Source organism: Amia ocellicauda, chromosome 19, assembly GCF_036373705.1.
Source record: "Amia ocellicauda isolate fAmiCal2 chromosome 19, fAmiCal2.hap1, whole genome shotgun sequence".
Classification (NCBI taxonomy): domain Eukaryota; kingdom Metazoa; phylum Chordata; class Actinopteri; order Amiiformes; family Amiidae; genus Amia; species Amia ocellicauda.
Genome location: NC_089868.1, coordinates 5,159,435 through 5,184,254, shown reverse-complemented (window position 1 = coordinate 5,184,254; position 24,820 = coordinate 5,159,435). Strand labels below are relative to the sequence as shown.

The 24,820-nt window shown below is 35.8% G+C and overlaps 1 protein-coding gene across 5 annotated transcripts in view; it reads right to left on the bottom strand.

The window, feature by feature from the left end:
• elavl4 (ELAV like neuron-specific RNA binding protein 4) overlaps positions 1–24,820 on the bottom strand; it is a 169,092-nt gene that overhangs the window by 106,707 nt on the left and 37,565 nt on the right. Inside the window, exon 1 of one of the 5 annotated variants that reach the window (XM_066692006.1) lies at positions 15,121–15,291. The exons of 3 other annotated variants lie outside the window; for them this stretch is intronic. In XM_066692006.1, the coding sequence (XP_066548103.1) occupies positions 15,121–15,129 (9 nt within the window). In that variant the 5' untranslated portion in view covers positions 15,130–15,291. Of the gene's footprint in view, positions 1–13,681; positions 13,878–15,120; positions 15,292–24,820 lie in introns of those variants that run through there. One more of the 5 variants, XM_066692005.1, reaches the window with a different exon arrangement.

The following is a 24,820-nucleotide window of genomic DNA, read 5'->3' as shown; positions in this document are numbered from 1 at the left end:
AAGTATTGATCACCTTTCAAATTGAGTGGAAAACATTTTAGAAATATAACATGCTTTTAAAACATTTTGTTTTGTCAGTTATTCAGATAGTGACTGCAGGGGCATGTATTGCAATGTCCATAACCTTCAAATTGCGTAGCCCTTAGGTTGACCTATCCTGCTGACTACAATCACTTTAGTCTGCAGTCATCCTCCACAGACTACAGCAAACTTAACTAAGCTAATGGCAGTCAGATAAGGCCAGACACACATATGATGCCCAGAGGCCTGTCCTGCTAGTTACAGGCTTCTACTGTCTGACAATAATGTAGAGAGAAAAGAGGTACCTGACTGAATAGTGCATTCATTAATCCATGATGCTCTTAAATATAGCCTACATAATATAGAAAAAATAGTGTGGTATTGCAAAGATGTTTACAGGTATTGTGTAGAAAATATGTATTTTCTATGGTCTGCTATAATCATGTTCATTTTACTGGTATAGGAGTTCAGCTCATAAGATAAATCATCCCTTTCATACCAATATCATCTATCTTTGAATGATCTAGCAATCATTTCACTGTCACCAGTAGCCTGGCTTGAAAAGCACTTCATGATTAAATGTCCACAACAGTAAAATTACATTCATACCAATAGATTATTTTGCCAAAGAACTACAAACACTCACCTTCAACCACAATTTACATTTTATTCTATTTAAAAACAGCCAAAAACTGAGGAAATAATATAGTATATTTTTTCAGACATATGTAGGGAGTAGAAAACCCCGATTCAGCTCACTTCCATCCCATCTATACCCAGTTTCTAACACACACCTCACTTGCTTCACATCCCACCTTCTCCCCCAGTCACCGCCTCTGCAGCAGCTCCTTGGCACATTGCGCGGCCCAGCTGCTAGACCATCGTTCGCTTAATCAAGCAAGTACAGCCAAACACTAATACAATTAACTACTCACACCGGTTCATAATAGGGGTTGTAAAGTGTAGCACCCACCTGTGAGATGTAAGGCAGACATTTTGCAGCAGTATCTCACTACACTGTGGATAAGATAAAGAATAAAAGAATAAGGAGTTATTTAGCTAACTATACCACAGGGGGATGTTTAAGGTAAGTCTTTGATGATCATCGGGAGTCAGGGCATCAGTTTAATGTTCCATTTCAAAGACAGCACCTCAGGAGTGTCTCCTTTCAGTGTACTGGGACCTTTATATTTTTCTGTTCATTTTTTTTATTTATTTTCTTGGTTCGCAGGAAAGTGTGCTCACTACTGGTCCATCAACACCATTTCCAACAGCAACTTGCTTACATTTCTTGTATACTGACTATGCTCAGACCCTGCTTACCTTCTAATAGGCTATCTGACGAGATTAGTCTTTAAGGTAGAATGGTCTGCAAAGCTGACTAAAGTCATTTCCAGGTTGGTGTCTTTAGTCCAAATAGACTCCTTGGAATCCTACCCTTAGTAGATACTGGGATTAATAGTGGCATGGGAGGGAAAAAAGAAAGAAAACTCAAGTTTTGCAGTTTCTTATACAATTTTTTCATAGGCAAAGCAGAAAAGTATTTGACCTATATTAAACCTTCACTAAGGTGATCGTGCACTATATTTGCCAAAAGTAATGGGAAGAAACTGTCTTTACCAATAATGGATTATACGTGAGATCATGTGCTGTATATTTTATTTATTTATTTATTTATTTTAAGGGGACCATTACCACCAGTAGAGAGAGCCAGCAGTGAGTTTTACTGATAGGCGAGTGCCCGTCTTTAAAGGGAGGTTCAACTCAAGTAAGTTTTGTGATGCTGGAAGTTAGCGAGAGGTCCTATGATTAGTGTTATATTGGCACCTTTGCCTACAAAGCTTGAAGTATTAGCCCACCTACCACAGAAGCTGGAGAGTCAGATAGCAAGGCCTATACTCTTAACCTGTCTGCCTTCCGACTATGCATTCCCTCTCAGACCAGCACCATTCCTACCAACAGAGTAGATGGGAAGAGTAGGAAAGGTTTATGCCTTCTTATTTACAGAGCTTGGTGGCTGCAGTTAATACAACTCTATAGCTGAGAATATCCTCACTGGAATCTGACCAACTGATAAACTAGGACATATGGTATAAGGAAAACATGTTGTTGTTCATGGGGACTTTGAACAACTGTCAATCCGGCAAAGAAAAAAAAAACACTTAATGTACAATAACAACAACCTTCCTGAAATCTATAAAATATTAATACGAAAAGTGCTCACAGAAAAGATGTAAACTAGGAACAGATGACCACCATCTGCAACTTTACTGTAGCTTTGCACAGGTTTTGTAACACTTAAAGGGGAACTGCACCCCAATGTTTCTTTTTTATCTTGATTATGTTAGCTGTATATAATGTTTTAAATATGGCAATGTCGAAAATAATCCGAAGTTATATTTTGTAAAACTGTTATTTATGAAAGCATAGGTGGCCATCAATTGTCTCTCTAGCAGACAATCAGTGACGTCAGTATAGCCCCACAATGCATTGAGGCTGTGTGTCTGTCTGACACTGGCAGCAGCTGGTACTCACGGCAATAACCGTCTGTGTTACAAACATGCCACACTGTATGGCTTTTGGCTGTACACAACACAGTGGATGCCGTCATCAGCCAAAGTGATTATCAAGACGATGAGGAGGAAGTAAAATTATTCCCCTTCCCAAAAGACCGCCCACTTGCCAGTCAGTGGGCTGTCAACATGGGTTCTGACGTCTGACCAATCAATATATTTCTTGATCACGTTCAGTCAGATAAAAGGTCCAACAAATTCAAGTTGTGTAGCAGGCACTTCAATTCAGATATGTTTCAATGGGATCTCAAAACAAACAACGAGTGAGTAACAAAACAATTCAAGAAAAGTTAGTGAGATCAAAACTCGCATTCTATTACAAAGCTTCGTACTGATAAAACACACACTCAGGTCTGATTTGTATTTTGCGATCAAAGTCAAAGTGTTATCCTGTTTAGTTTATTATAAAATAAGCTATTTGTCAGTGAGTGTCCTGTTCAGTGTTAATTTAAGTCATCAGTTTTTTATTTAGTCGTGGTCTTAGTCAGTTCTAAAAATGTCTATGAGATATAGTCACATTTTAGGCATGCTATTTAATTTGGTTATATTGACCTAAAACCTGCATACATTTAATTCAGTTTTAGTCATTGGAATATTAAACAAATCACATGTATTTACCTTTTTAACTTTTGAATGAAGACAGTTCCAATTTGTTAGCATTTAAATCCATACAATAATTGTGTGGCAACTTATTACAGCATCCGGTATTTTCATCACGCACTTTTCATCATTGAAATTTTATCACCAGCAACCTATCATCACAAATATTTAATCACCAGTGTCAGTGCATCACTAATTTGCATATTCATTAGCAATTTCCATATTCAGTTACAAATTACACATGGATTTTTGGACTGGCAGTTGTAGTCAGTTTTTGAATGTACATATTAAAGAATAAATAAATAACAAAATACATAGGCCTACATTAATTAATATATATATATATTTCCTTTTTTATTAATCTATTTATTTTGTATTCTATTTATTTATTTATTTATTTTTATTTTGGCACAACGTTGTTGTATTTAAGGGAAATATATTTAACAAATACTGAAACCACCCCACACAGGTCCCCTTCGGTTAATTCAATCTTGATCCTGTTGCAAATCCAGATCTCTGGATCAATGCATTGATCAGTCACCTGTTTGATCAAAAATGTGAACTTTTCAGTATGAGCTTGTCTTGGCATTTGGAAAGTTAAATGGTTTTATTTATTTCATCAATCTCATCCACTGCTGAATAGTGATACATAGAACAAAATTACATGACATGTCATCTATTGCAAACTTCATTGTCACGTCAAACATTGCAAAATGCTGTGCTCTGTGAGTATTTTTCTTTAATACATTTTAAATTTAACTGCAAAAGGCACACAATAAACCAAATGGCTATGAATTGTTGTTGATGATTTAGTGTACAAATATAAAGTAGTTTTTCAAAATGGTCAGCCAACAGTGCTTTCTGGAACATTCAATAGGTTAAAATAGATTCAATGTTCATGGATTTCCATATAAAAGATTATCTTCATTTTTTCATCTATGATGTGCAATGAATCTTCATAAAATGTGTTTATTCCACTTGATATTTTCTACTTTAAAGAAAGTATACCGATTTAAAGGAACTATATTAATCCAAACATTCCTGATAAAGATTTACAGGCTGTAGTAAAAACTAGAAAAGACTGTGGGCTTTGTTTGTTGTAGTGTTAATTTGAAATGGAAAATTTGGACATAGTGCTACAATGTTGCTTAAGTGCTTTCAAAGACTCACAATTAGAGAAGATTACTGATGTATGAGAGCACAATTAAGTCAAAAGAACCAATTTCATCCCTAGGAGCTATAGTAAAACTATAATTAAAACAGCGCAAGGAACAATTTGAGAGAGATGCAATTTTGCAAAAAATTATATTTATATTTTTTTAAACAAAGTTAAAATGTAAAGCAGACCAGTTATCTTAAGTCACATAAGCACACAAGTATACCAAACAAAACAAACAAATCATAATTTTAAAGCATGTAGGCACAAATGGGTTGAAGCATTAGCCTACAGCATTCCATTAGTAGAGTAGGAATACATAACTGAAAAAGGTGTGTGGCACACAGATATTCTTAATCATTGTGGTATTCAAAACTGTCTATCAATATATATATATATATATATATATATATATATAAAACTCAATAAAATAAAATCTTTAATTATATATGAAAGATATATAATCGCCACAAGGTGTCCCTTTAAATCTGCATTTTTGTATTTATACAATAGATTAGGTTACCCCCTTGTAAAACACCAAATGTGCTCCTAATACTTAGATGGCAGTTTTTTTCTTTCACCTCAATACAATACTTTTACATATCTTGTAACATTTCTGTCACAGAACCCTTTGTCTTATATTGCTATTTTGTTCACCAATACATTATATGTGAATTCACATATAATTTTGTTACATAAATATTGTATGATATAGTCCTTTTATAAAAGATGATTAAAATCATATTGTGTAAATCACACACATCTATTTTTTTCACCTAAAATGGAAATCAAACCAAAACAGCCTTTTGTCTTCATCTTCTGACTAAAGGAAATTATCAATTGCTGATGTCTCTTGACTAATTTCTTAAACTATTTACATTTTGTAATAGGCTTGGAATATAACTGTAATAAATAACTTAAACATGTATCCAGTTTCACACAACGTATGCACACAATTGCAAAGGTTCAATAAGTAGTATCTAAAAAGGTGTCATAATAAGGAACATTTGATTACCTTCCCTGGATTACTAACCCTCCGTAAATTGTGGATTGCAAACCTACTTCACACCCCACCCTCCCCCTCTGTCAATCTACACTTTACACTCCAACCCTGATCCAGTTTTATCCTGGTTGGACCAGTGAAAGTTGTTTTTAGAAGAATTTATATGATTAAAGTGATCAATAGAAACGTATTATTACTGAATCAAACAAGAAATGTTGAGTTTATATGTAAAATGCATGTATCCATATTAATTGATAAAGGTTCTAATACTGAAAAAATAAACTTAATAACCACGTGGAGAAATGAGGCACGGACACCTCAACAAATTTGTCTCAGTGGGATAAATGCTCCTAATCTCAGCTCGTTACCTGTATAAAAGACACCTGGGAGCCAGAAATCTTGCTAGGGGATCAAATACTTATTTCCCTCATTAACATGCAAATCAATTTATAACTTTTTTGAAATGCGTTTTTCTGGATTTTTGTGTTGTTATTCTGTCTCTCACTGTTAAAATACACCTACCATTAAAATTATAGACTGATCATTTTTTTTTGTCAGTGGGCAAACGTACAAAATCAGCAGGGGATCAAATACTTTTTTCCCTCACTGTATATCGTCGCATTAACTCTCCATCATCATAATATCGCTGTAACACATCTTTCCTTTCACGGAAGGTGCGCTCAGTCGTCTTTCATTGCTGCCATTTGCCAACTCCTAACTAGTTAGTTGACCTGGTGAGACCATATTGTTACTGTAGTGTCCCTCTCCTCGACAGACTGTTTGCTGCTGTTCGCTACTGATTTCGCTCATTTTTAATCAAAACTCTCTGTTGGCATTTTAAACATGGCGGCTGAACTCCAGCACATAACTTTTGGTGGAAACGTCTTTACCCCGCCCCCCGGCCCCTGGCGTCACTGGTTCTTAGGTTCCAGACCAGCAAGTTTTTGGTGCCAGAAATAGTGGCTCCGTGCCAGCCCGGAGACAGTTCTTCTGTGGTGGAAAAGCAAAAAATGGTTCCAAATTAGGCACCGGCTCCGAACTAGCACCGGCTCATTATCGGTGGAAAAGCGCTATGATAGGAGTATTTTTCATGAGTATTTAAAATTTTAGGAGCTCTTAATCTCCAATCATCCAAAATGTCATACCGGATAACTGTCCACACGTAAAATGAAAATTAAAAAATGTTACAAAAACTCTATAAAACCTTAGATCTAACAGTTGGGCATAATTGTGTGAGTGTTTGCATTAATGTATAAAAATATTGCAAAGACCCTTAATTTCATTTAAAAAAACTTGTGTCCCTAAATTGGGATTTCTTCCAATGTCATTCTGGACAACAGACATTCAGAATCATTTTTACATCAGAATGCATTTTGCTAGCCATGTAACAGGACATTACATCATTCAGAAGATTAGGATGGACCCCCAGGCTTTGCAGAAAGTTTAGTAAGTCTATCATAAAATGTTGATAATTTGACCTTTTCGATCACTGGTGCACTAAGGAACAAAATTCTGTGTTATACATACTGGACAACACTTAAAAAACATTTCTAGTATTGTTTTTTTTTTTTTAAGTATATTTAATGTGAAAGATGACATTGAATAATTGTAGGTCAAAGTAATACATTTATATACAAGTAATTGCTTGATTCATAAGTTAAAACTTGTATTTTGTTCATACCGTAAAACAGTTTTGTCATACTGGAAAACGATTTTGTCATACCGGAAAAATATCACTTTCTGTTATCCAACAATGTCACTCGTTATCTGGAGTGACTTGCTTATATTTTTATTGTTTTTAGGAGTATTTTTAAGTGTGTAGGCATCACATTTACATTGTCATATCGTTTTAACAACACAATAACATTTTTATAACATTATTCTGTGCAATGCAAATTTTGTCTGTGTGGATGTCCTTAAATAACAAACAAGATAACAACACGGTCATTATTTTTCTATCTTATGTTTATGCCATGAAGCCATTTGCAAGTTCTAAGAGAATATATAAATCCAAGTTCAAAAGTAGCATAATTCCTATATATTTAAAATGTCATGATATCAAAACATTCAATATACTTTTTAATCTGTTGAAATGTTAATGAATTAAATGTTAATGACTTCATGTCATAAATGAGTTACAACATTGTTGTTGCTATTTTTTTTAATGGCATATGTTTACATGTTTCCTGTATAATTTTGTTTTAATGTTTTTAAATCTTAAAATGTTTTACTGCTATGGTTTTATCAAATAGCCTATGCTTTGAGTGGAACTGTATTGCATCAAAGTGACTGCTCACTTCTGATTATTTACTGTTAATTAAAAAATATATATAATTGTAGTGACTCTTACTCTCGGTTAAATGCAGAATTATTTTTTAAGTACATTTTTTTCATCTACATCAGTCAGGTAGGACAACACAGATTGTTCTTGTCAGTGTCCTTGAGTTAAGGATACAACAATAATCATATGTTTCCCAGCATTTTTCACTATTCAGCGTTAAGTTTTGGGTGACTAACTTCAAAAAATGCACCGGTGTAAATAGAAAAGCCCAAAATTGTGAGACTATTTTGTATTATTATTTATTTATTTTTCTGGGCTGAATATGCTTGTTGAGATCAAACTATGAATACATATAACCCACTCTATGATGACAAATATTTTGCAAATTTGTTATCTGTTATGATATTTTTATACTAGAAATCATATGATTTATAATAGTTTAAATTATTATTTTCAGAAATAAACCTTTTTGAAATATATGCATAACATTCTAATTAAGGTAGAAAAAAAAAAAATATATATATATATATATATATTTTTTTTTTTACCATTTTAAAATCCTTATTCGTCACTGACCCCTTTACTGGTTTCTACATCACTGACAGACAGCAGGGTCCCGGCAGGGTGGTGGCCAGGCTTCAAAACACAACTCTCTTCTGCATTGTCACTGACCTGTGAAAGGCCTTCTTTGAAATAAGTGTTACTGCAAAAGTGTGCGTGTGTGTCCGTGTTGTCTGTGTGTGCAGCAAAGCTCAGGGGTGGACAGGGCTGGTTGTTGCGCAGTCTGTAATATGAATATTCTTGTTTCTCTTTCCTTCTCCTTTCACTGTAGTGCTTACATCCCAACTGTATGTGTGTGATTAAGTGGCTTTTCTCACCACATATCCCAGTTTTTTAATATATATTATTATGACTTAAATATAACTGAGCATGTTGTCCACTTTGCTTTCCTTGCATATACAGATTTTTGCAGGTTTCATCAGTACTCATCGATGTTGTATGTTGTAGTTCTGAAGGTCCTTTTCATTAAACTTTAACCTTCTGTGTATTATTTCTGATTATTATTTTCTTGAAAATATTCTGTGCAATGTAATTGTATTACTATTAATGTATACTGTAACTGCAAATTCTGGAATATGCAGTAAGGAATAGGTTCTGACTCCGTGTTAGGCTACTACTATGAATAATGGGAGGCTGATGATTTTAATTTTGTTATATTTGGGATGCTGGTGCATTCAGATAGTAACTACAGATGTTTTTTTATAGTTTTCAATTTAAAACAGCACTATTTTTAATTCAATGTTATTTCTTGTGTACCATAAAGTCAACCTTCCTTACAAATGGTACAAATAACCTGAACCAATGCTACAAGAACTCACTGGCATCTTATTAATATTGAATAACGGACTATTCATTTACAATTTCCTTCCTTCATATAGACGTATGTATTATGTATTTTAAGCAAAATAAGCAAACCATTTTTTTCTAAATACTACAGCTCAAAAAACATTTAATGGAATTTAAAAGGTAAACTAAATGTACATTCTGCATTTGCATCACTATATGCAGTTAAGTAAGAAATAGAGATATTCTCAACATATGATGTGTTTTTTGCTGTAAAGAATAAAGACTGAAGCTCTGTTATATGACTGACCTTGAAATGTCCTCTAACATCATTCATGTTGGATGACTTTTCTCTCCCTTTTTGAACGCAACACTGTACAGCTCTGTTTACCACACACCAATTTTTCTTTCTGTTTTCTTTTTTTCCTTGGGATGCAAAACGCAGATCAGAGGAGCATACAGTTATGCATGGTCTCGGGAGAAACTGCCACTCAAACAGAAATGTCTGTATGAATATTAAAACCGAGGGAAAGAAAGCCCAGACAGAGGAAAGAATATATATGATCCCTTAACATCATGAAAAAAACATCTTGAATTAGAATGGTTCAGGATTAATTTACTGCCCATTCTTCTTCTGGGATAATTTCCCCTCTTTTGTTTTTGTGTCAATTTTCTAAAAGCAGGAGTGAACAGCAAGAACGTGGCCTCTGTAAATTAATGATTTATTATGCTAAATATTTTCAGCTGAGGAAAATTCTGCCAGAGGAATTAGACATTCGTTTGTGGCAGTCGGTTACAATTCTCTATACTTCCCTCACAGCAGAATCTTAATTTTTTAGCTGCCTGGGAGGAAATAAAATCACTCTGGAAGACTCTTAAATGTTTGCTCAAACATTAATTGATAGTCTTGTATATTTAACCTTTACATAAAGAAAGGCATTACTTTAGAGACAATAATGTAAGGCAGGCTTGTATAAATACCATTAGCAATAACAGCTCATAAACCCTAATTTTAAACAAATCCAATTTACTGTAGTTAGTTCATATTAAGAATAAACATAACATTTCCTATAAAGCAAAAACTCAGTAGGATTGTTTGCATTGTAAAAATCGTTTCCTCATGAAAGATTCAGATTTATTTCATACCTAACTGTGTACTATTAACAATCCAACTGCTTTCAGTCTAGCCACTTACCACAATTACTTGCTGAAACCCTTAAGAAACAGAAAATCTAATAAGCAAAGGTGGTTACAAAATGTGCATCGTATTTAAAAGCCAAAACAACGATACAATTTACAAGTTAATGGAAGAAACACAGAAATTGTCAAAGATCCCTAGGCATTACTTTTTTTAAAGAAAAAAAAACAACAGTATCAGGGTTGTTGTTGTTGTTGTTAGCTTAAGTTTAATGAAAACGCCTTTAGCGGTCCATAGGAAATATCTTAATTTTTTCTTTCTTAATTAAAAAAGACTAACAAACAACAAATACTTCTGGCTGCTATCAATCACCCTGCATTGAAGAACACTGCAGCCCTGTGGAGCCCAGTGACGGAAATCGACCCTTGGAACCACAGTGAAGGAGTGGAGCGCACATTGTTGCAAGGTACCGGATTACCTTGCCTTCACAATAACCAGAAATGTTTGCACAACCATCCAAGCTGAAACACCCTGTTTAACAACCACATATCAGATATAGATGTATATCTGGATCTGGGAAAAAGGAAAACTTTATTATTATTATTTTTTGAGTGGACTGAATCAGAAATAAGGTTCCTAGAGCAGTAAAAAAAAAACGTTAGAGACATTAAAGATGCCCAGTATTGGGCAGCAATCTGACCATGCCTTGTACTTATAGGTTTGAAAGAGAGAATAATTTAATTAACTCCAAAGGGCAGGCAAAACCTGGCAATGAGACTCCGCTCCATCCCTGACAGGTGCTCAGAGCTGGAGGTCCCAGTGATTTAACACATAAGCGTTCTCCAGCATTCCCGCTCCAGTCTCCTTTAGTCAGACTCTCTCCTCCGTTTATTTGTCTAACTCTTAATCTGCCTCCCATTCTCTGTGTCTCTGCACATCTCTCCACTTGTCAGTTAGGCCTATTTCCTTTACTGTACTCAAATTTATCTCAAGTGCAAAAACAAGGTTAAGTGGATGAAAAGTAAACAAGAAAATCAGATATAATTTACTTGGAAAAACTATCCTTAAGATCTATCCTTTTAGACTGATATTGTTAATCAAAACAGATTGAATAATGTATCAAGACAATTTGAAATTAAAGAATGAACCATCACTGGCATATATCCATCATGATAAAGCAAGCCACTTTAACCTGTGTAATGTTAGTATAAGATGGTTGTAACATTACAATATATTGAAAACATCACCCCTGTATCAATGGCACTTTTTTTCTTAATGGAATCAGTTACTTAAATACCTTCAACTATTCTCAACTGTCTACCAGGGAGAAATCAGTAGTTGTCATATGCCCCAAAAAAGAACAGGCAAATAAGAGAAAATAACTAAATAAATGGCTAAATATATAAATTGGTCTTCCAAAAAAAAAACATACATCTACTTTTCTTGTCTCCTCAGATTCACGCTATGGTCTTGGCTTCCCAGAACTAGTGTTTTTCCAAAGATGTTTAGGAGAGGGTTTGTGGAAAATAATGTGTTTCTGTCTCCTGGCACTGGGATGAGACAGTGTTGACCTCTGTGTCTGTCTACTGTGAACCTGTCTTTGTCTCTGTCTGTCTCTCGCTCTCTCTCCCCTCTGTGATTTGAACACATGCCAGTCCCCACATACCTCCTGGGTTTAGCCAGTTCCTTCTGTCTTTCTTAATTGCAGAGTGGAAAGACAAATAGTGGCCCCTGTTATCACACCCCCTTGAGCCTTTATCAACCCCCAAGTGACAAGCCCATCGTTTGAAAGCGCCTCAAGCTTCCAAGGCCTTTCAGAGAGAAATCAAACTCCTAAACTGTAGACAACTTGACTGTTTTTAGTTTTTTTTGTGCTATTATTAGCATTAAAATACCACAGCCCAGGAGGTCAACATAAACCACTTTCTGTAACCCTGCATGCTGTCAAAGTCACAGATGCTGCCAGAGAACCATGCATGAGCAAAGCCTTTCTGACAGCTAGCAGCGCAGACTTCTGATGACTCCGCAGATGGGGAGAGAGTGAGAGAGAGAGAGAGAGAGAGAAAGAGAGAGAGCGGACAGGCGGCTCGCAGGGAGGGTTTGCATTTCTGCACTGTAAACACTGCATGTCCTCTCTCTTTCTCCCTCGTCTCAGCCAGGGGCCCTGTCCCACACTACAGCACTCTGACTGTTATCAGGGGGGTTGGGCTCCCTTGCACAGCTGTATTTTCTTCCTGATTTGTATCCCTTTTTTCTTTATATTCTCCCTGCTTTACTTCTTAATGCGATATTGAAGATGACAATTTTGTTGATGAAAAACTCAAGACTTCATGGCGTGGCCAGGGAGTATATATACTTTTCGGTGAATGAGATGTTTTAATGTCCATTTAAATATCTCTTCTACATATTCCTTTCAAAAAGCCTATATACGCATTTCATTATGTTTCTTTCCTTATCAATATTAAATATATATTATGGTGGCATCAGCAGTTAGCGATAAAAAAATTAAGTAGGGAATCTGTCACATGGTAAGGGAATGTTTAAATTAAAAAAAAAATCACACGCTTAAGTTGGCCAGACAAGTCTTCAATAAGTGACACAAGTTAAACTAAAGCCTCTGTCAGGCAATGCTTGCCTACCTGCTTGTACTGTGACATCTGTATGAAGCTACAATTCTAAGCCCACCTTCAACAATAAGCAGACATTTCTGAAGAAAAAGGAAACCTATGGAAAAATGCATCTTGCATGCTGAACGAAAGCTTCCATAACCCCAAGAAGCAGAGACTAAAGGACCTATGCTGAGATACCACAGAACTGGTTTATTGATGTAAGGCACGCACACACACACATACAAGCACACATAGGCGTAGGTTTAGGGGGGGACGTCTCCCCCCCAATGTTGAGAGAACCTTAAATTGTCCCCCCCAACATTTTATACCCAGCTCTATGGCGTAGGGGACACATCCCCCCAACATTGAAAACAGCTTCCCCCCAATCTGAAGCGAAACATACGCCCCTGCAAGCACACACAACACATACATGGCTATGGTTCTGAAGAGCATCACACCTTTATGTACCTGGGTGTCTGTGCAGTGGTTGTGCAGACCACACTTATATAGGTGTGTGTGTGTGTCTGTCAATATTCATGGACAAACAAATGAATACAAACGCATGCATGTATTATTTGCAATGAGGTATATAAACATGCAAAGTGTAGCACACTTTAAATTCTACCTAATAATAGCCATTTCTTTTTACATGCCGACACCATATGTGAATTTGATATTTAACAAAGACAAGTACAACTCAAATGGAGCATAACCTGGCATTAACAGCTTCTCAGTCTTAGCATTTAAAAGGGTGTACATCCTAGACTTTTACATTACCTGAATCCCCCCACAATCCCCATCAGATATACACAAACTCCCTCGGACTGGAGAGAAAAAAAATTCTGCCGATCCCCAAACTGCAATAAATCACACGGCATCTAAAAACGAAAGCAGGAGACAACGGTTGCAGGCAGTGACATTAGAAAATGTGGAGAACAACGGCTACACCTCCTTACCATTTTAAACCCATTCCACTCCATTTGTGAGCTGGCAGTAGATTTCTTCCCCCGAGCGAATTTCCCCCTTGAGCCCTCTCAGTGACTGGGAGACAGAAGGCGGTTTATAAAAGCAGACATTCCTCCTTCCAGAGAGGCTCGGCGACAATGCAAAAGCATCGGCATGAGCACTGCGCTGCAACTCACTCCAGTCTCCTCCTTTCTGTGAGGTCAGAGCTGCCTACTCTCTAGAAATGCAATCTGCAGCGTTTTCACTGGCTCGCCTAGCCTTTCGTCCTTCTCTTCTAAATTAACACCTTCACTCAGGCAGCGTCGCAGAGAGCAGTCAACTGCTGTTGCTGATGTTGTGTGTGTGCGTGTGCAGGTGAATGCAAATCCAAACTCACAAGCTACTGACCACAGTATAGTTGTACAGTATGTATGCAAATAATACACCTATATAAATAATAAAGGCACACACATACACGACAGTCCCATATATATGTAACCTAGTTATTTGGTTATTATGTTAAACCTTCATTATTTTGAATATTGTTTTCTATTTCGAAAGCGTGCGAACCAATACACTGTGCTAGGAGCGTGGACAAAACTAAGTCTGAACAGAGAAGGACAGGCTTATTCAGGCTTATTTCGACTTATTTCATCACTGTTAAAATACAAATAGTGAACCGTAATTTATTGTTTATATATATATATATATATATATATATATATATATATATATATATATATATATATATATATATATATATATATATATGTATGTCTGTATAAACACACGCACTACAATTGTCTCAAAACCTGCAACCTGTTACCCAGTTTCGTAGGTTTTTCCAAAAACAATAATAAAAAATAATAATAATAATAATAGTGGGGGGGTCAAATAATATAGCCGTCTGAATACAATCCGTTTTATGCGCACAATATTCAGTAGCCCTCAGCAAGGAAAGCATAGAAGCAATGTCTATGCTTCTATGTTCCGTCAATCGGATCTACCTAACATTTGCATCCCTCGCCTGTTGCACAGTACGGGGTCACATCAATCGCGGTTCCGATGACCAGCACCCAAACAGGGCGAAACGCCACGCGCAAGTTCTCCCTTTGGCGTATTGGCGTAACGAAATCAGGCACATCGACATGCACAAATCCCTTACCATGTTGTATAAGGTATTACATTGGATGTGAAGAAATAAGTGTTTTATTTTGTTCAAGGTGCATACAGTTAAGATATCGAGTCAAAAGCTTGTGACATTTATGGCTGCTTTCACGATCTTGGTTAAGCCTAGTCTAGGACTACTCTACATAAAATAACATTAGTATTTAGTCCATGACTAGTGCTAATATGAGACTGTGCAACCAGCCCTCATTGTATAACACAATCCACCACTTTTCTAAGTAAAAGCATAACAATACAGAACGCACTTTAAGATTGTACTTACCATGACCATTCTTGTTGTACGGGGTTGACAAAGAAATTGTAAAAATGTCTGTAAGCGGGGGATTCGAAATGTTGCCTTTCGCGAATGAAACGTGGGGAAGAGAAAAAGGGGGACAGTCTCGGAGATCCCAAGGACAAGGACAAGCCTTGTGAGGAGAGAGAGAGAGAGAGAGAGAGAGAGAGAGAGAGAGAGAGAGAGAGAGAGAGAGAGAGAGAGAGAGAGAGAGAGAGAGAGAGAGAGAGAGAGAGAATATGCCTCTCTTCGGAGGTTCAGCGGTGGGTGGTAGCAAAAGCTCTACGCTATTAAAGCCTGGACTGTAGGAAAGACAGAGTAGAGGGGAAAATAAAAAAAACAAAACAAAAATGAAGAACGTTCACTGAAACCGCTTTGCTAGTGGAAGCATCTCTTTCTTTAACTCCGATTTATGGATATCTAAAGTCTGTCAGTCTGGGGTGGTATCTGATTGGTTCGTCTGGTGAGGGGACGGAGGAGCTGCGCGACTGTATGGAAAGAAAAGGAGGAGATGCTGAAACCGGGGGTTGGGGTTCGCGTCACGGTGATCGGACATCTAAACATCAGGTGCCGTTGATATTGGCCACCGCTAGATTAACAGTGTCGATATGGTCGCGTTAACCATTGAGCGATTTGTGGTGAAGTTTAACCTAGACTAACACGGTTTCAATCCGCACACGCTCCGCACGAGTAACTCGTGGTAAACATTTTGAAAATCCCTTGTTATACTGTTACGATGTATTGGAAGAAAAGGTATTTGCAAATATCATTATTTTTTAACTGACCATGATAAACTGATACATAGCTGTCAATGGGTTAAACGTGTTATGCTTGTTCAGTCCAGTTTAATAAGTTTAATTTAAAAAAGAAATTAAAAAATAAACAAAAAAATGACCATTACTTACTTGGATGCTTCATTGTTAGTTTTCATACCCCTGTTGCGATTTCAGTTTGTTGTGTTCTTTGTAAGTTTTGAGTGATTCATACATTTACAAGTGTGTTTGTCTTTAAACTACATACTGGGTTACCGATTTGCCTCAGTGACACATGAACAGTACTGATGAAGTCATTCCTGCTCTGGCCTGCATGTTCGCAGTAAGTGTTAGTGCAAGGCTGAGAGATGGGGTAGGTAGATTCCGAGATACATGCATATTTATACATAATTCAGAACATAATAGCAACTCAAGATAAAATAAAATGTGAGAGAACCTCATATTGTTTTTGTTTTGAAAAGGCATCAGCAATAGGAATTGCAAGGGCACTCGTGGTAGAATTTAACTTACACAGTGCATTCAGTTTAATACAGCCTGCTCTTGTTAAATTCTTCAAAAATATCTTAATATTTATTTTAAATTAAAAATAACCTTTTTTTGTGTGTGTGGGAAAAAATTCATTAAATCACATCTGTAGAAACAAGATTCAAGTTCCATTGCCAGGTTGGTTCTATTATGTTAATACACTTATATTTGGAAGTTGTGAAATACATGTGAGTGTGTCTGAGGGAGCAACTTCATTTACTTCCATTTAGTAATTTGTTTAGTCTATGAATAGGTTGCAGCAGTTTAACTTACATTTCCCAGGTATGTTTTGAACAATCAGCTAATTCCCTAATTTTATCCTGAACAGTCCATTTCCTGCACACACTTCTCCACCAAGTACACAGTCAAGCCATCCACTTAACAGTGTGGGCCTCCAATGGGAATAACATTTTGGTGTCAATAACAATATGGCCACAGCCCTTATTAATATACTTTTTAATACAAACAGTAGGGGACAGTGGTGCATGGTGATATCAAGCCAACTTTAAGACACCCAACCCTGGCAGCACTTGGGCAGGTCTGCAAATGTATTTAGAAATATAGTATGCAGAAAACATATTGAACCAGGAAGAAGAACAAAGAGAAACAGCCAATAGCCTTGTATTAAGTAATGACAGTAATGACATAGCAGTTTACAGTTACAACATTCTACATTCTTCTAAATAATGTATAACTTTAACAAAAAAGTTACAACAAAAATCTGAGGCCCAGACAGAAAGGAACAATAAAAGCTAGTCCATGCAATAAGCAATATGATTAATTTCTCACACATATTAATCTATTAAGTTAATGTGTTCAAATTTGAATAAAACTCCATCTTATTGTTATTGATAATGTACCTTTAATAAGGTGCCTGGATACTGTGTCATTACAATTAATACATCTAATTGTATTATATTGCCAGTTCAATTATTGGGTAGGTATTCTGTTTTACTGCATATTAGATTTGAATTGACTATGTTCCCATTTTTCATGTGCAACATAAATAATAAAACTAACATAAAAAAAGAACATTGAAAGCCATAGATAATTTAGTTTTTCATGTTTTTGTTGGTGTGTAGAAGCATTAGTTTGCTTTGTCATTTTATATGGAATCCCTAGCTTTGACAATGCTGCAATGTAACAAACGGCCAATATTTTAAAAGCTTTGTCAAATTTAATCTTGAAATAGCGAACGCAGCAGCTGCAGTTCCAGTCATCTCTGCATTAAACAAGAACAACTTAAATTTAAATCAAATGAAGCCACTACACAGATGATGGATTTTAAAAATGGGTAGTATTATTCAGAAATTAAAGTCCTATTTTAAGAGTGAAATGTTGACAGTGTATGATGTTGCATGTTAAGTCTACCTCTCTTTCAGAAGTAATATATAGGAAAGTCAATTTTTGAAATATACTTACTAAAGTGACATTGCAGATTGTTGCAAAAACAAAAAGAAGGCTCTTATTCTGTCATCGGTTGGATCTTTTAAATTATTTTTAAATTCTACAGTAAAGAGTGCTGTTGAGGGTGCATGATGTATCTGTGATCCACAGCAATTATTTAATATGTATAACATAATGCACTGTAACCAATCAGTCACCAAATCTGTGCCTTATCTCCCTGCTTATGTATCTGTTGTATTTTGCAGTAATGAAGCAGAGTGTTAGCACAAACTTCAACCCCTAGCAGTAAATACAGCATACATACCTCTTGTTAGCTACCCTTGTCTTTTACTAAACATTCAACTCAGTGAAGCATATTCATTTTGCTGTTTAGTTACATTTTAGTTGTCACAGGGTCACAGGCTTTTATTTAACAAGTACCAGCTATTGATGGATATTTCAAGAGTGATACTTGGAGTGTATTTACATAAGACAGGGTGATCCAGTTAAACAACAACAAAAACATATTTGTTAAATTTGGCACCAGGGCCTACAGCTGGTAATACCTGAAATGGATCAATAGGTGAGAGTTTGAAAATCTTGTCTCTAACGTTTGGTGAACATATGATTCCACACAGGCTGGGATTTTTAAATGCCCTTTTTACAGAAACCTTTAGATTGAGCATTTTATCAAATTTTGTATCGCTGCTTAATTACTCTGCTCATCAATAATAATATATATGAATAAAGGCTTGAAATGTATTTGTATTGTTAAGGGCATTTATGCTTGTTTTATGTGGTGTTGTTTGCAATTATTAATATTATGTTTTTGTCCTTTTATTAAAATGTTAAAGACACAATTCCCTTGATTTACATTAAAAATAAATATTTTCTATCACCTAAAGGGTGACATTGATCATTTACTTTTAGTCTGAGTGATGGCAGGAATAGTGAACAGTTGATCACAGGTACCTCTTTGCTGGCCATAGTAATTAAACATCCATATTCATCTCAGCAAAGTTGTAATGCTTCATTAATGTATTTTTTCTTTTTAAAGACAACTTTAAAATCATGTCCTATTTCAAAGTGTACCGGTGACTATGGAGCCATATGGTCATGTGAGCAGTAACTCCTTTCTCACTCCTGATAGCTGTGCGTGAAGAGCATCAATAATTAATGCAGAGTCTCTGAGCTCCCTGCCTTGACAAAACCCATTTTCAGATCTTCAAGAGGGTGGAAGGGGGGAGGGTGGTTTCCAAACTCCTCCAATATGGATTGCACTGCAGAATCACAGCGCAGGCTTTCCAATTTGCTGAGGCCTCCCCTCGCAGTGTGTTTCTGACAGCTTTGGCCTTTCTCCTAGTTTGGGTGTGCTGAGTATGGAGGTTGGAGGGGGGGGGGGGGTGTAACATATCGGTTGTCTCATTATTATTAGTTATTAGATATTAGTTCCTTTGGGGTTTTTTTCAGACTGATTTATCAGTTTATCAGTAGATTTATCATCCAAGTTTCATCCAAGAGTTTTTATGCTTGAGGTCTGTGGCTGCGTCCCAAATCACACACTTGCTCTCTATACCCTTTGACAATTGTGCACTTTGTTGTGATGTTGTGATGATGTGTCAGAGTCTGTACTCGAGTGAGGGAGCGTAGTGTCCAGGGTGGAGCTAAAAGCACTAAATGGGACACACTATAGCATTATCATTCAGCGCCTTGACCTTTGACTGAGAAAGAAACCATGCAAATCTTTTCTTGTCAGATTGTAGTTTGAAAGAATGGAGACGGCTGTAGCATTTGCACTGTTCCTCTTCCAAAGAACTTCCACTGTCACTATATTTCATAAAAAGATCATATAATACTAATTTAGAAATATATAGTTCGCTTAAATCTCTATCATTTTATACTACTTCAGTAATAATTGATAGTACAATGAAAAAACGTATTGGCACCTATCTAGTCATATATATAAATCATGATTATAGATTAGTTTTATATTATCTATCTATATATTACAATTTCCTTGATAAATAACAACAATATCTACAACTGCCTAGCTAGCTATATTTATGTTACATTTATATGCACCCACTGCTGCCATATTTTCCAAATGTTCCCAATTTATTTGTCTCCGCTTTTAACGAAAAGAGTTCTGGGACTTCAGCATTAAACACTTCTGCATGTACTGTTTTGTACACTCTGTAGAAGGGGGTAGTGAAGGGCACACAACATTGATAAGGCTCCCTTCACTCTTATTGAGACACCCTTTAAGATGACGGCCATAGTACATCCGCCCCACAAGGGAAGGTAAAGAGGGAGTAAGTGTGCAATCTGGGGCACAGCTTGTGTTCAGTTGTTTTCAACCTTTCTGTAGCCACAGACAGAAAACGAAACATCAATGTACAGTATATATTGTACAGTACAGGTCCAATTGCTTTTGGCATATTGTTTCATATGACAAACTTAAACCATCTGGACAAGTAGGTATTTTTCAATATCTGTCGCTATCATTAGCCAATTCCACATCTCAATACATTGGTATTCCTACAGTACTCTGTCTTTTCTCTAGTAATGAGCTGTGTTTAAAAGTCAAAATGTTGTTTTTAAAACACAAAATTTCAAGTTTATATGTTGAAATGTGGAGTTGTAAATGTGTAATAACAGATTTGCAAAACAGTACAAGTTTTATTTAGTTTAACTGAATTTTTTAAACATGATCAAATATTATGTATTAGTGTGTGCTTTAGCTGATATTATATGAGCAGTCAAGCTGGCGCACAATTTTTAAGATTATTATTAGTATTGTGTAGAAGGGTGTAGAAGAATCATATTATAATAATGCACCTAATCAAAATATCTAGATCAATCTTGATAAACTTGCAATTATTATTTTCATAGCCTCCCAATTTGGAATGGAAAAATGGTAACAAAAGTGAATTCAGTTCACATTTTATGACCCACAGAGTCATAAAATGTGAACTGAATTCACTTTAGTTAATCTGAGAATACAAGGCTATGTGAGCAACTCCCTGCTGTATACTTCATGACCTGTTGACTTCTTCTCAGCAACCACGACAGTTACTCAGTGACAGCAGCATTGTTCTGCCTCCACAAGCTGATAGAAAGTTCAGTTTCCTGGCCTATGTTCTGAAGGCAAACATTTTGTCTGATAAGGACAGTATTATAATCAAGTGCAACACGTTTATAATATTACAGTACATTACAGTACACTTTCCCTTTATTGTGATTACTTTCATTATCATTCACACACTTCTAAACTATAAGGAATCGTTCTAGATTTGGTGTTAATGCCCCCTCTTCCCCCATTTGTTTTTCTCTGGGAGAGTATAGAATTATGTAGACTCTTACAATTGAAGCACTGGGGGAGGGGGAATGAGGGAAATTATTTCAATTAGCAGGAGTGGAGAGGGAGTTTTCCACATAATTACATTTTCAGATTTTTCATGTTAGTCCCAATACAATTTCAGACTCATTTAAATTCAGATTTTCACGTAATTTTCAATTATTTTATATTTGTTTCAGTAGAAGGAGTTAAGTGATGGACTGAGGAGAGTAAAAGTACCATGGTGTCCCTATGTATAAACAGTCAGGTTACTTCAATCATCATAATCCTCATCTCTTTGCTAGGTGAATCGGTTTCCCTCATTTGTTAATTTCTTCCCACAGTGCTGATCAGTCAGTAAACATTCTTACAGATATTCTTAAATTTTATGTGTCAGTTACTTCACTGTAATTCTAAACCCCTTCTAGAGAATACCATCTGAATACTTAAGTAATTGTTTTGTTGAACACTAGTTAAGATTTTTCACAATGAGCAGAGGGAGGGTTGGGGGGGGGGGGGGAGGCGGCTAGTTTTAGCACCTGCAACTCAATTAGACAGTTTAAAATGTGATACTTTCAGATTGCCTGAAATGACATTGATTACCCAGCGAACAAAATATATAAATGGAATCCAAGTTGTATTATTTATTGGTGAATATTGCAAAATAAATTCCTGCTATGTAATTTAAAAATGTAATTCCTTTTATTTTTCTGTAATATATTCCATCAAAACTGCATATGAAAATGTCATATTGTGTTTGTGTCCTAGAAGAGCAATCCATGTCAGACAGGCAAGGTTTTCATTAAATTCTCTTCATGAGCATAAACTTACTTTAATAGATCAAGCTGTTGCCTAACACCAGATTGTATTTTAGTTAATTAAAAGCCTTTTTGAACCCAGGTATTGTGGCTGTTATAGTGGAATTGGAGGAACTGCTTTTATTTAGTGTCATCTATGTTTTCTGTCAGAGAAAACCAGATAGAAACTCCTCCATCCACTATATATATATATATATATATATATATATATATATATATATATATATATATATATATATATATTCTTTTTTTTCTTTCAATTACAGGCAAAACTCTCTTCACTGCCGAATCTAGAGTTAGTCCATTAACCTTAGCTTAGGTTCAACAAACTCCAGTTGAACAAGCACTTGTGGAAAAGTATTATAGCGCACTCCATCCTCGTTCTCTCTAGCACTGTTAACCTGATGCCTTAATGGGTCCAAATATTCTCAGTACTATTGTACTGAGAAGCATGCTCTAGAAAAAAAAAATGGTAACCAGGACCAGACAACCAACTCCACAAATCTTAGCACTTCATTCTATGTGCTCCACAACCCTCCCTTTACACCTTGTTGAGTATTAAAGCTTCTTCAAACAATGCGCTTTAAATATTAATGGAAACTAAAACCTCTGATGTCCTGCACCCTCAATTAAAAATAAACAAAGCTCTGCTGTTTTAACAGGAAATAAATGCTCCAGGTGACTTTTAATTAAGAAAAAGAATACAATATTGAATCTGTCGTACTACCAGACAACGGCACAAGAATTGTCAGTGTCGACTAGGTTAATAAACAGTGGTCAGGTCCTCGATATTGTGGTGTACCTTTTGTTGCAAATGGAAAGAAAAGACTATTGCACTGCATTGGAGAGGCAAGAAATTAAATGTTGCCATTGCAGTTTGTGCTATGCAGTTTAATTTTAATATGTGAATAATGTGTGAATAATAATAATGCAGCAAAATTTTAATACTGATAGATCTGACCTTTTGAAATTTGAATCGGTAAAGCTTGTGGGTGAACCTATCTGGATCTGGTCAGGAACTCTTTTCTGTAAAACAACAGAGAAAAAGGCGTTTGATGTGGTAGTCAATATATAAACATCAGTTACATTTATTTGTTCTTGCTGTTCTTCCAGCTCAGAAAGACAGTATTTAAGTATTTTATTTTATAATACTTAAAAATCCAGTAATTTCAGTCAGTTTTGAATGAGAAATTGCCCAAGCTTGTACGCTTTATTTTAATAAATGTAATGTCAGTAACCATTTGTATTTTGTTTAGTATCAGTGTGTATCACCTACAGTATAACAGGCACAATAAATACACTTCCTGTCACCAGAAAGACCGATTTTAAATACAAATACATTGATTAAAGAAAGGCAACACAAGAGCACCTAAAATCAGCTTAATCTCCAATGGTGAATTAACTATTTTAGCAGTGTGTTCTGGCAGTGGGTCAACTTTTCAGTTTTCTTAAATTCCTACCACAAGCTTTTAACAGTTAACAGCAAATCAATTGTGTTTCAATGATGAATTGCACTGCTTGGACACTGTGCCCACTGATTATATAGGCTATTAAAAGTGGGGTTTATTGATTTTTGTAACTACAGGAATCTCATCAAAAGAATTGCTGCAGATGAAGACAAAGCACATTTTTCCCCTTTTTTAAATCCACTACTTTCAGGTTATGCTTTTTGCTTGGCAAAATTCATAAGACAAAGCAGGAAATGTGAAATTCGCAGTCTATTCCCCAAATCATACTAACAAACCATCCTTGATATAATCATCTTGTAAAATATCTTAAGACAAATTGCAAGGATATACTACTACTAACATACTATTATAAATGTTAGATCTATTTTTCCCCCGATGTCACCCCAGTATCTCAATCAATAAATATTAATAAATCTGATTTGCTCAATTGTCATTTAAGTTTTCATTTAAAGTTTAATTATTGAGTGACATCTTTCCAAGAATACTCCTTACATTTCTTGTTTAAGAAGGGAACCTGGCATTCAGTCTCTAGCTTTGGCCTCATATTCCTTCCAATCACATTATTTAGCTATACTTCTCTTCATAAGTCATCTTTTCAGAATTGTGTCAGATTTTGACAGATATCCAAGCTATTGGAGTCAATGTAGAATGACTGTCTTTTTCCAGTGGGGATTTCCCTGCCATAAGTCATGTCCTTTTTTGACATTGAATCCCACTTTCCCAACATCCAAAGGTGAGGCCCAATGATAGCAATTTGTAATAGATGTGCATGTAAAACATATGAATTTCACATATGGCAAGAATCTTAAATGTAAACAAATCGTCTGTGATGCAGATTTAAGCACTACTGACACAAAGCCCCTAATCCAACCGAGAAAAAACACCAAGCACAAAAGGAAGCAAACACTGCATCTGAATCTAATAGCCTTGCTTTAGGCTTCATATAGGGCCTGATACAAAAGACCAATTATTTCTACTCCAGTTACAGAAGTAACATTGTAAAATCTTGTTTTAGTGCTGTATGTACTGTGCTGCAGTTAGCCTGCCTGCAGATACAGTCCCCATACCAAGCACCTTATGGAAACATAATCAGTCATTATCCGTAGGAAATGCAGAATGCAAATTCATGGAGCCTTGTGGGAATACAGAGTACACAATGATGCCGTGGATTGAGTGGAGGGAAATTAAGTTGGAGCCTCCCATTACATTATAGAAGTACATTACAGATGATGTAAAGTAAATGCCAACACTCAAAAATACATACATAGATACTACAGCATGGATAATGATAGGGGAACTGTATACCTCACACTTCATGCCTGGAAATGATGTTTGCTGGAGCTGCTGATAGACTCTTCTTAATAAATCAAAGTGCCAGAT